Source organism: Mustela erminea, chromosome 6, assembly GCF_009829155.1.
Source record: "Mustela erminea isolate mMusErm1 chromosome 6, mMusErm1.Pri, whole genome shotgun sequence".
NCBI classification, from domain to species: Eukaryota; Metazoa; Chordata; class Mammalia; order Carnivora; family Mustelidae; genus Mustela; species Mustela erminea.
Window position 1 is genome coordinate 51,092,093 of NC_045619.1, and position 12,901 is coordinate 51,104,993.

General features: G+C 39.6%; 1 protein-coding gene across 3 annotated transcripts in view; it reads right to left on the bottom strand.

Annotated features, from left to right (window-relative positions):
- The window catches only part of MSRB3 (methionine sulfoxide reductase B3), a 163,339-nt gene that overhangs the window by 9,089 nt on the left and 141,349 nt on the right, over window positions 1-12,901 (bottom strand). For all 3 annotated transcript variants that reach the window (XM_032347145.1, XM_032347146.1, XM_032347147.1), the window contains one exon: window positions 1,704-1,801. In XM_032347145.1, coding sequence (XP_032203036.1) covers window positions 1,704-1,801 — 98 coding nt within the window. The remainder of the gene's footprint in view (window positions 1-1,703; window positions 1,802-12,901) is intronic.

The window sequence follows — 12,901 nt, forward strand, 5'->3', positions numbered from 1 at the left end:
CTTTTTTGTTGAATATTTTAGATTCCTGGGGAGATAATCATAATTAGTTTTTGTGGCAGTTATAAGAATATCAATTAAAAGCAATTAAATTCAAATATGAATTGAATTAAACTAAGTCATAGGACTTTTTTGGTTTAATGTGACTCTTTATGGCTTGTCTGTCCATCTAAGCACCCTAGAGCTCTGGAGCTCAATGCCCAAGTTCGAGTCTCAGCTCGGCTGCTTGAATCAATGTAGCTTTATACAAATGTAATTGTCCTCTTTGTGTCTCCATTTTCTCAACTAAAAAATAAAAAAGAATGACAGTATATAGCTCACAAGTTTATTGTGAGCATTAACCAGGGCAGCTTTTAAAAACTGCTGGTGTTCAGGTCTTACACAGGCCAACTAAGTGAGAATCTCTGAGGGGGAGACCCAGGATTGGAAATTTCCAATGTCTCACTCAGAGACTCATATCTGAGAGACAAGAGTGGACCGAAAGTATGACCTAGCTAAAATATGAAGTCTGCGTTCCAAGGGAGAGAGTGGTACTCATGCTTAGAAGACAGTAAACTCACCTTTAGTGAAAGAAAGAGGAAAGGAAAGAAGGAAGGAAGGAAGGAAGGAAGGGAGGGAGGGAGGGAGGAAGGTAAGTTAGGAAAGGGAAAGAAAACACAAATTCATCAGATGGTTGGGTTCTAACCAATCTCCCTCCCTGCTTGGTAGTAAATATGCCACCTACTCCCTACAACTCTTGTGCCTGATGAAGGGGGTTAAAGGGCACGTAGAAGAATGTTGAGGGAGGCCCACGTGGCAATCACTTTGCTATTTCAGCTGCCTGATGTGTGCCCTTTACCTCTGATATGTACAACAGACATCCCCTGACAAACTACTCCATAGTATCAATGAATTTCAGTGCCCAATACTCAGACTTGACATTTCACTTTTGCAAAGCAGATCAGAACAGGACTACCTACTCTAGACTGGAGTGTGCGGTTGCTCTTATTCTGTGTACAGAAGGTTCTGGCTATGTCTTTGAGTTTAAATACAAAATACCCAACAGTTCAAGCCTCGACATCAGCATGACAGATTAACCATCTTTGCCTCCTCGACACATGCTCATTTTCTCCCTAGAGCCAGGCCTGATTCAGTTAGAGCAGAGTGACAGGAACTATTGGAACATCCGTGGAAACGAAACAGGTCCATATACTAGAAGGAGAGAAGGCATTACGTTACCGCATATTCACACTCCAAGCTCCTACAGCCTAATCTGAACCTCCTCTTCCCACTGCCCATTCTTCCTTCACACCCACATGGGGAAAGCCACCCCTGAGGACTTGACTAACCATGTTGGGATCATTACAGGTGAACAACACATGCACAGAGCCGCAGGAAGAGGGATATTCTCTAAAACATCAGATTATACACAGCCACAGAGTGAAATCTTCACATGCCCTAAGTCAACTGAAGATGATTTTCCTGACCATTCACTCTCTCTTTTTTTTAAATAGTTTTGAAGCCAATGACTGGCATTCAGTTGGACTTACTGAACATCTGAAGACTGAGATATCGTCTTCAGATACAGAGACTTCATTGTGCTCCTCCATCCCTTTTATGATCAGTCACTTGGCCTTAGTTGCTATATTTAGCACAACCAGGAGTCCAGAAAGTGTTTGCAATGCAAAGGGGGCATCCCAGTGGGTTTTCAGGTGGGGTTAACTGACCTGAGAGCAGCTCGTTTCCACCCGGTGCATCCCGTAGGAAAAGTCGTCCGTGAATGTGATCGCATCAGAACTGATCACATCGTGGAATGAAGGCCAACCTGGAGCAGAGCAGCACCAGAACAAAACAGACAGGAGAGACAGACAGCCTTGGGTTAGAATGTCATGTTAAAGAACTACTACGCAAAGAATGAAAATCTCTAGTATATGACTCGTGCTTAACTTCTCCAGCCTGAAAGGAAAAGGTACAAAGCTGAAGGATAATATATTTCCCAAGAATGCAACTCCTTTTTAAGAATAACTTCCTCCTCACTTCAGATCACAGTTGCATTGGGTGTTTATGTTTCCAGAAGCATTCTTAGACCACCCAGTAGTTTTCCAGAGCATCCCTGGATTTATAAAGCTCTCTCGCCACTTGGTCTTGCCTCTCTTCTTCAGAGTCACTGGGCACTCACTAGGAGTCTTAGAGGTGTGACATTTTGCAAAACACAATCCAATTGTTCTCTCTCTCTCTCTCTTTTTTTTTTTTTTTTTTAAGATTTGATTATTTATTTGAGAGAGAGAGCGTGCGGGCATGCACAGTTGGGGAGAGGGACAGACAGGGAAAGAGAAATCCTCACACAGACTCCTTGCTGAGCACGGACACTGACACAGGGATTGATCCCAGGACACCGAGATCATGACCTGAGCCAAAACCAAGAATCGACACTCAACCGACTGAGCTACTCAGGTGCCCCTCCCGTTTTTAAAGTTGTTTTTTTCTGCCTTTTTTTTTTTTTTTAAGGATTTATTTATTATAGTTGTTCTGGATGTTCACTTTTCAACTTTCCATGCTTCTTTAGGAAGAATGGTTTTTCAGCACTTAGTTTGTGTGGTTAAAATATTAAAAAAATGAGTATTCCATAGTTTCCATCATAATCTAATTTCTTGGGGCAGGGCAATCTGGAAAGCAGCTTCTATCTATTTTATGGGCAAGAGGCTTGCTCACTTCCTAGAAGAAAACCATAGAGCACTGTTCATCAGGCATCTCTAGGGAGCACCTTCTCTCAAACAGCATCTTGTTCCAATTTTCATTTATTCGAACGATTTTTTAAATATGCACACACAGCTTTAAGAAACTCAATGATAAGGACCATAAGATTGTACAAATGTTTATGAATGTACATAGTTTTAAGAAGCCAGGTTTTATGTTCAGTACTTCTAGGCATGTTTTTACATATTTCCAGAAATTTGGTCGTGAGTTCCTGAGCTGAAGCCCAAAATGACGGAAGAGGTGTGATGTTGCCGACCTGCTGGTACAATTTTTTTTTCCTCTTTCAGAAGCCAAATTTATTCCTGTAGAAAGGAGGAAGCCCTTTAAAAACATGGTGCTTTGTGTTAATACACCAACTGAAAGAAAACAGAATGCAGGCCTCAACAATATGATTTCCAGTTTCAAACAAAACATATTAGCTCAGGCCAAGTTTTTATAAGAAATTCTCCCAAGCTCCCCATCTCCCAGTATGCAACAGTATAGTTTTCACAGTTGGTGCTGGATTTAACACCCAGAGTTGAAACACTTTCCAATTCCCTGATTTGAGTTCAAGATTGCTGCAAATCACCAGGAAAACCTTAACTTCCTAGATATAATATTCCTCAAAAAACAATCACATCAAGACACACCAGCACTTTTAAGAAAACTTGTCTCTCCCTATTCTCTAAAATTTTAAAGAGAATCTAAATGTATTCTAGGCTAGAGTTTTTGGTTTATAATGACTACTTGGCACATTTAGGTATTCTTCTTTGTTCAACGGCAAAAGTGCCAGTGGCTAGAAAAGAGAGGTTTAAAGGTGATGTCTGAAGACATTGAAAACTAATTTAGTTATGAAAAGAAAGAGAACACTCTATATTTTTTAACATCCCATGTTTTGACTCATTTGATTGCTAATTATGGCAACCAATATTATGGAAGGACATATTTGATTCAGTAATAAACAGGTGAAGAGTTAGGAATATATTTTTTTTAATTTACCATAAAGCCACCCTCCAACACACACACATTTTCCTATTTATAGAATTAAAAATAGGTATGGAAAAATGTATATAAAATATATAGATAGATTATTCCCCTCCCATACTCCTTTTCCATGTTATATACACTTATCTTGTTCTACTTATCATACTGGATTTTCGACTTATTTGTTTTCAGGCTTTCCTCTCTGATTAGGTGGTGAGCACTTTGAAGGCAGAGTATGCATAAACAAGAAGACGGGGTGGACATTTATGACTCAGGGTCCCACAGGAGACAGAAAATACAATCATACTTCCTTTTTATAGACTAGATTAAGAAATTAGCAATGTTTTCACTAGAGTATCTAGCTTGGCTCAAACACCGTAATTAAGCTTCTCTTTATAGGTGGAGTTGGGTTATTATTTACTTAGGATGGTAAATCCATAAAGATCATCTAGGTCACTAACTTAACAGGATTTTTAGTGAGGAGGAGAGGGAGAGGGAGCACAAGGGTATGGTACTTGCCAGCATTACACAGGCAGTACGTGGCAGAGCCAAAGCTGGAATCTGTGTATTCCGACTTTAATCTAGTTGAATTTTTTCACATTCTACTTTCTTCCTCTGTACGAGGTCAAGACATCATTCATTTCAATACTGTAACCAGAAGGAGACTGTAGGTTTTAAGAAATATGTTTAGTGCCATGTCTGGATTGGTTGGTAGTTACATCATTGCATTTAGGAGCTTCCAGGTGGAAGTAGCTAATTCATGTAAACTCACCAATACTGATTCCCTCACTCTAACAACCAAACTTTCCAAAGAGACAGTCCAAGAGCAATCATATAAATGATATAATCTACTTCTGGGGCATGGATAATTTTTTATTCATTTATCTAAAATAACCACAAATACTTAGAAGCTTACCTTAGGTAATAATATTGAGAAAACTGACATTCTATTTGGGATTTCTTCATTCTAATTCTTTCCTAACAAATTCTAATTCTTTTAGAATTCCAAATTAGAATTACTAATTCTTTTAGAATTTCCTAATTAATTCTAATTCTTTCCTATTAAAATTTTTTTGGGGCGAGGGAAGGGAACTGCTTTCAAATGAGCTATTAAACTATACAGCTATACATTTTGTCTCCATGAATTAAATATTTATAGAATTTTCTAGAAGACTATATTCAAGAGTAGACAAAGATGAGGTGTAGTGACATGGAGTCAGGGCTCTTAAAAGACTTCTATGTTTCTGAGAAAACTGTTGACACTTGAATAATTTACTGGTTGTTTCCCATGGCATTGGTTAAATATCAGAAGAGACACTAAAAAACCAACCAACCAAACAAAAAAATTCTCCTTAAAACTCCCCAAAGTTCACAGTGTCTCTCTGCACAGAAGAAATGCAGTTTTCAAGATGGAATATTTGATACCTCATCCAAATCTTAATTAGTGGAGACTGACAAGGGCAACCGTGTTGAAGACCATAAGTAACCCTGTGTGATAAAACACATTTCAAAAGAGAATCATGGCCAACTTCAATAAGCTTGACACAGGAGAACGTTGAATTCTTTTTCTAGGTCTTCCAGAAAAAGCCGAAGGAGAATCCCTCAGAAAAGCAAGTCCTTATTGACAATTAAACTAAGAAGGATCTTCACCCAAGAATAAATTGTCTCATGGCGGAGAGGCCACAGAGATGACAGCACTTTGAAAGCGGAATTCCCTCATCATGTGAAAGTATTTAAAGGAGGAACTCTTCACTGCTGCAAAAATCCTCAAAGGAAACCCTGCCCCCACTCCTAATAATAAGGAAAGTGCTTCAAAGGGTGATAGGCAAGACTGAAGCAATCTGGGTCTTGTTGAGAAAATTATCTTGAGCAAAAGGGGGAAGGGGATGTGTTTATGTCAGTTTTGACATTAAAGAAAGATCATCCATCCTCCTTTCTCTAGGATTTCCCTTTTGGTCTTCTCATCTAACAAAACATTATTTGTTTTGGATGCATTCCATGCACTTTTTAAAAGAACAGTCATTCGAAAACCTGGATAAACAGAGTTGGCTCCCCCCACCCCCAAGACATCCCTTTGTTTCTATGTGATGAGCTCGGATCGGGGTGTATTATTGTTGTATTTCTAAAAATACAAGCTGTACTTTTTGGGTATTAGCCTGTTGCTATTGGGAATGTCTTGTATTCAATAAATAGATTCTTCTTTCTGCAGACAGCACAGAAATACAGGTAGCCAAGCGCAGCAGGCACGTTGGGCTGTTGGCAGTTCTGCTCCCTTATGAACCAACAACCACCAGGTTGTGACCTGTGCACCAGGTCACACTAATCTGGAGACGGCTCTTGCTGGTATTGGCATAATGGGCAGCAAACCCAGGATATGTTCATTTATGTCTCAGATATTAGAGGAAGTGGTTCAGTTTGTTAATGGTAGATCTTTGGCACTTGCTAACCATCTGCACTAGGGTGAATTTTTTTTTTCTTTTTTGAACTGCAGTAAAAAGAATTCTTCCTTTTCACTCAGAATGGGGTTTATTAAAGCTCCTCAGAGTCCCCTCGAACCCATCCCTGAACAGTGACACAGCTTTCCACAGGTGATGTTCTGCTAACAGACTTTAAATGTTTCACTCCAACTGCCTGCTGAGAAAAACTTGCTCATCCCTCTATCCTAACCTTTTCCTCCTTCCTTTTACGAATCTTTGAAACAAGTTGTTAAAACCAGCAACAGGTTATAAACAAGTTGAAGCCAATCCCATCTATACCATATGTAGAAAATGCGGCCCACTCTTACTTTAATAAGGATTTGCTCTACAGCTGCCATGTTCCCTGGATTGTCCCCCAACCCCAAACAGAAATTAGAAACCTCAGTAAGTTAGCTACATGACCCATCAGTAGTACACGGCAGAAACTACTCACGCCTTAGAGTTCATTAGGTTGAAGTGTAATTACAAATATTTTCATTTGCATTATATATATATATATATATATATATATATATATATGATATTATTGTCTTTGAATGCAAAATCAGTTTGAGCACAGTAAATCCCAGTTGGGCCTGGGGGATCATTTAATAATAATAAATATCTCAGCTTGGTTTCAGTGAGGCATGAGGGACATTTACACACCTGTGGTTTTCTGTATGTACCAATTCTCACCGCGCTATGATTCTAAGGCTGTATTTCAGAATTTGTAGCATTTAGTACCTCTGAAGCCAGGAACTGTTAACCTCACTGACCACTATTTACCTTATTAGCTACCTTAACCAAATAATACAACGCTTTATGAAGACCCCCACACTAACAAGAATTGTTTGAAGTGTGAGCTCTGATTCTTGCCCAGTTATTTGCTGCGATTGATACCCAAAAGTTTAAGTAGTAATCAACCAAACGTATGTATGTAATAGAAAGTCAAAGAGTGCAAGATGACCTATAGGGCAATGTTCTCTTTTCGTGCTTTCCATTCTGCAAACAACCACGTTTAACAGTTTTTAGGTTTAATTCTTAAAAATATGCTTATGCTGCTCCCTCTTGATTCCTTCATTTCAAATCTGCACTATCCAACACAGAAGCTACAAGCCACGTGCTGCCATTTAAATTTAAGTTAATTACAGTTAAATAGAATTTCAGTTCTTCAGTCATACCAGCCACACTTCAAGTTCTCAACAGTTACACATAGTGAATGGCTGCTATACTGAACAAGAGAGGCCCAGACGGAGGATATTTCTAACATCATTTCCGCAGATCTAGAAACTCCCACCATTGGACAGTGCTGGTTTTACACTGTGAATTGATTTCCTCCTGTCACGGATGAAGACTAAGCCTTCAGACTTCCACTAAATCTCCCTTCTCTTCCCTCTTGCAATTTTTGACAGTTAAATAATTTTTAATTCTTTTTGAAACTTCGTTTGGTACTATCTGCCTCTGGAACTAGAATGTAAGTCTAATAAGAGCAGAGAGTGTGTCAGTTTTGTCCACTGGAGTGTTGCCAATCACCCAAAGCAGAAATTGTCTGATGGATGAACATATGAATGCATGACTGATGACTATCTTATAGCTCAACATTTTTGGACCCTCAGTCTGCAAAATGGCCTCGGCACCCCATCCTCCTTCTACCTACCCTTTCCCCTGTTCCAATGCCCAACCTTAATGAAGTCTTCTATGCTTTTGTATAGGTTGATTCTAAGGCTTGAAAACTAGTCAACGGCATTATTATTATGGCTACATACATGTTGCAGGCAGCTAAAGTGTGTTGGGATTCTATCTCCTTCTCCAGCGGTCCAACTGGCATAACCTCAAGCTACCTGAAGTCAAACAGATCTTCCTTCTTTTACACTGCATCACTACAACAAGCAGGGCATGTCTTCTTTTATCTTTTGTTTGGACCATGACTTTCTTATACAATTGTACAAATTTGCTCTATAATTCAACATTTTAATTTTCAACAAATATTTCAACCATAAGTAAAAGTATGTAGAATACATAGGCATCCATGTTTTAACAAATACGAACGACCCAAGTTTAATAGACAATATTTGTTCCATATTTCCTTCAGATTTTTCTCTTATTCTAACAAAATAAAATGTTACAATTACAGCCAGATCTGCCTCCAGCCTTTTCCCCTACTCCTACACTTCCTGGTGCCCCAGAGACAATTGTTTATGTATCCTTCCCACACTTCTTTGGCTTCATTTCCTACATATGTCTATGTTCATAAGTAATATATGATGTTTTAAGTGTTAAAAATTCACATGAAAGACATTGCATCCTAGGTATCTTTTGGCCACCTCTTTTTTTTTTTTCACATTTTTCTTGATCTGTAAATTTTTTTGGCCTTTTTGACAGCGTCCTCTTCTTATTTTGTAAATGAAATACTTCAAATATCTCTGAGAATATGAACCAGGGAGTTGTTTGACTTTGGTTTTTCAATTATTCTCTAGAATAGCTCTGTTGCCTCTTGTGCAACTCTTCCTTTTTTCTTGCTTCTCGTCTTCCATGCTCTCCGTTTTCTTGCCTCAGCCATTTCTATTTAAGAGTAGAGGTCTGGGGTCCTTGTCCTGGGCAGGTGACAGGGGCTTCCTCTGCGATCAGCTACAGCGCGGGTTTGTGCCTCCCTAGGTCTCAACTCTCAACAGAGAAAGTGACCGGGAGCTCTGGGAAGGACCACTGTCATCGTTTGCTGCAGGACAAAGGTCTGTCCCAGCGTTCCCTGAAGTGCAACAGCTCGCTGGCAGCCCCAGTTCTCCCATACAGGCTGTTTAATATCTTTCGAGAGCAGTCTCCCAGGGTTGTTGGTTTTTTTTTTGCCCCATGGGTAATTGATGATCTGTCATTCTAAATATGAAAGTGAGGAACCTGCAAAACTGAACTAGCTGTTTTTTCAGTTAAACACCTTCTTGTCAACCCCCCATCTTGCTCTTGACAATTCTGCCCTCTGAGCCTCTTCATAATTGTGCTGGGCATCTTGGCAACAACTCCTGGACATAATTTGGGCTGATGCTTTCTTTAGTTGGTCATACCCAGTAATGCATTGCCAGCCATCTTTTCTTGGAAAAAATGCCCAACACCCCCCCACACACCAACACCCCCTCAGCAGCCCCTCTCCACTCCAATTCTCTTGGCAATGGGGTTCTTCTCCTTCTCTTCTGCCTCCTCCTCCTCCTCTTTCGTCTTCTTTTCCTTACTTTCACTTTAAAGGGTTCTCTTGGGAGAGAGGAAAACCAACATGTATGCTCAGTCTATCATGCTGAACAAGAAGCCGAGATTTCTTTTTAATAAACTGCAGATTTTAGTCTCTTCATCTAGTATTTTATGAAAAGAAGGAATGGATTTCAGGCATCATAATCTTTCTACTGACCACAATTATATTATTTTTTGCCTTACTGATAAGACCCAAATCAATGTAAGGTTTAGGAGTTTTAACTGGCTCAGATTTGACTCCATCTCAAAAGTGATTCTCTGCATGATAGTATGACATCTGCAAAGACCCCTGAGTTAGAACTGTGGCAGACCAGAGTAGCCTCCTCCCAGAACCGGCTCAGTGGGAAAAACTTCATAGATCTCTTTTCTTTTCTTTTTTTTCTTCTTTTCTTTCCTTTCTTTTCCTTTTCTTCTCCTCCCCTTTCTTTCTTTTCTCTCTTCTTTTCCTTTCTCTTTTACAAATTTTATTTATTTGTTTGAGAGAGTGAGATCACAAACAGGGGGAAAAGGTAGAGGGAGAAGAAGACTCCCCCCGGAGTAGGGAGCCCAGTGCAAGACTCGATCCCAGGAGCCTGGGACCATGACCTGATCCAAAGGTAGATGCTTAACCAACTGAGCCACCCAGGCACCCATAGACTACTTTTCTGTATTTGATCACTTGTTATCCAATCACTTCTGTGTTTGATATACCTTTTCTGTATTTGGTCACTTGTTATGGCATGAGGATGCACTATATTTCTGCCCTCTTGCCACCGCAAATGTAAGGACAAGTATCCCCCTCTGTGCTGATGATACGATTTCATTACTGCAAACAAGCAGCCAAGTCTCAAGAGGTAAACTATTCTAGCAAGAAAATGGTTTAACAGTAATGATGACACAAGGAAAACCATTGGTTTTGGCAGACATTCTCCCATGCTTTATTCAGCTTTCCTAAGCAGTACCTCAAATAAAAATCATATTTAAAATACTTATCTTGAAAATCAGGGAGTTTAAAAAAAAAGAAAGAAAAGCAGGGAGTTTAGAATACATAAAAAATAATCTAGACCCACAGACTCTAAAAATTCTTAAGAAAAAAAAATGCCGAAGGGCGATATATACTATTCAAGCATTGGTTTTATTTTGGTTACTAATTACCTTGTTGGGTTTGTTTGTTTGTTTTTGTCTTGTGAAGTAACCCCACAGTTTTAAGTGGCAGTGGCATTTTGAAGGCCAGGGACATGTTGAATGGCCTGATGACTAGGGGTGCCACAAGTAACATGATCAGATCAGTGCTTTGGGAAGATGGTTCTGGAAGCAGGCAAGAGGGTGGGGGATAAGAGGATGAAAACAGGCACATCCGATGAAGAATGGATGTGGAAAGAGAAGTGATGAAGCTCTACATGAAGGCATCTGCAATAGGGCTGGAGAGCAGGGGACCAATAAGAGAGAGACTGAGCACTCAGAATTCACTGATTGTGGTGGTACCTGTTGGGGAGTGAAGGAGAAGGGTAGGGTTGAATTACTACTAGGTTTCCAGCTTGTACCGACTAACTGGGTCATGCTAGTTAGACGTGTTTTTCAGGGAAAATATTAAAATCCATTTAGTGTGGAACTCTCTAGGAGCAGAGGGGTGTGGGGGTTCAGAAGTAAAACCCTGGCTAAAGATACAGATGTGAAAGTCATCAGAGCATAGAAAACAGTAAGGTTATGGAGGGGAATATATAGAAGGCAAATATAGGGGGAGTGGAGAACCAGACAGGTATTTAAAAGGTGAGCTGAGGAATAAGTCAGTGAAGGAAAATAAGAGCATTTCAATGTCAGATAATGGAAAAGTGTAAGGCTGGAGGACAGTCCGCAGTGACATAATCTACAGAAAGGACAAGTTAAATAAGAGAGGAGAGGAGACTGCTGAATTCAACAGCTGGGCAGCCTGGGGGAATTTAGGAGGAGCCCTTTCAGTGTTCTGCACAGAAGCTGAACTCTGTTGGGCTGAAAGGCATTTGTGGACTGGAGCAACTAAACCAGGACAGCTCCTTACCAAGCCTGGCAGGGAAGGAAGGTAGAGCAAGTTGAAGACTTGCAGGAGAGCACAATGGTATTTATGCAAACATACGGGGATCCTGGGGGTCCCTCCCACCAATTCCACCCTTCTCTGCTTTCCAAAGGGTTTAAAATTTTATGGTATTTCCTAACAGAACTTTCACAATCAAATGAGTAATATGAAAGTCTTTGGACATGCTAAAAATCTTGAGCATTGCTCAAATGCTCCTTAAGATAGTGAACAGAAGCTGTATTTGAAGAAAGACTAATACAGAACTCCATCCCTGGAATGTTTTCTTATCTTTAGTTTATTTTTAAGTTGTTCATTTTCCCTACTATTGTTCCTACTATCCCTTAATCTACCAAACTGAACTACGAGTGGTATATTTTTAAATAGCCATGGTAATCGGTTTTACCTTTTGGCACAAAGTAGGTGCTCAATAAATATTAAACAAAGGAGAATCCAGAGCTTTAACTCTAGGTCACAATCCCCTGTCAGACATGCTCACAGCACCCAATATTTTCTCTTCAGAGCATGTTTCACAGTTTGTATTATTTACATATACGGGTGTCACTTAGGCTAGATATGCCAATCACTAGGCCAATCAACGAAATTTTTAAAAGATAGGCAAAGTATCTCTACTACTTTGCTCTAGGCAATTTTTTACAAATATCAAATTTAATATTAGGTTTCTTTTCCTGCCTATCAAAAATAGTGCATTTCTTCAAGATGATTATTAGTAATTTCTTCTGTTCAAACCATGTCATCCCAAGACCCATAATCATTCCAGGCATTTGAATCTACCAAAGGACAATACGACCAGAGACCAAGAACACTGAGGTGTCCTCTGGGCAGTGTGAACATCTGGTATCTATTCTCCTTGGAGATTAATAATGGAGCTCCACTGCAACAGGCTTTACTAATTCCTTTGAGCCCTGCACAGCATTTTTAAGTGGTTCCAAACACACAAGATCTCTAATTGGCATGGATTTCATCCACAGTTTTCTTGGTGATCGCAAAATATCTCAGAAACTCTTAAGCAGGAATAGACAGGGGAAAGCTTCCCTGTTTCCCTTTGAGAAGGCAACTATTCATAATTTTTTTTCCAGTTCAATAAAATTACTGAACTCAAACCATCTCAACCAAAAAACTGAGGAAGGGGACTTTATTTTCCCTGGCCTGAACACTGTCTCTTGCTACTTTAAATCATAGTTAATGTTTTAGAAAGTATATCTTACACATAAGTCAGTTGTAGACTTTCAGCATCAAAGGATCTGAGCAACATCACATGTAACGACCTGACCTTTGGCTATAATTTCTAAGTGCCATTAAAAAATGTCTCTCAAACTGGTTTTAAATTTAGTGTTGACCTAGTAACCTTGATCCAAAAACATTCAACTTTAGATGATTATTTTATTTTGCTTCCAAAAGCTCTTCAGTCCAGTGAGGCATCCATTAGGAAGCTTCACAGAGAGTTGAGTTTGCTCAGAAT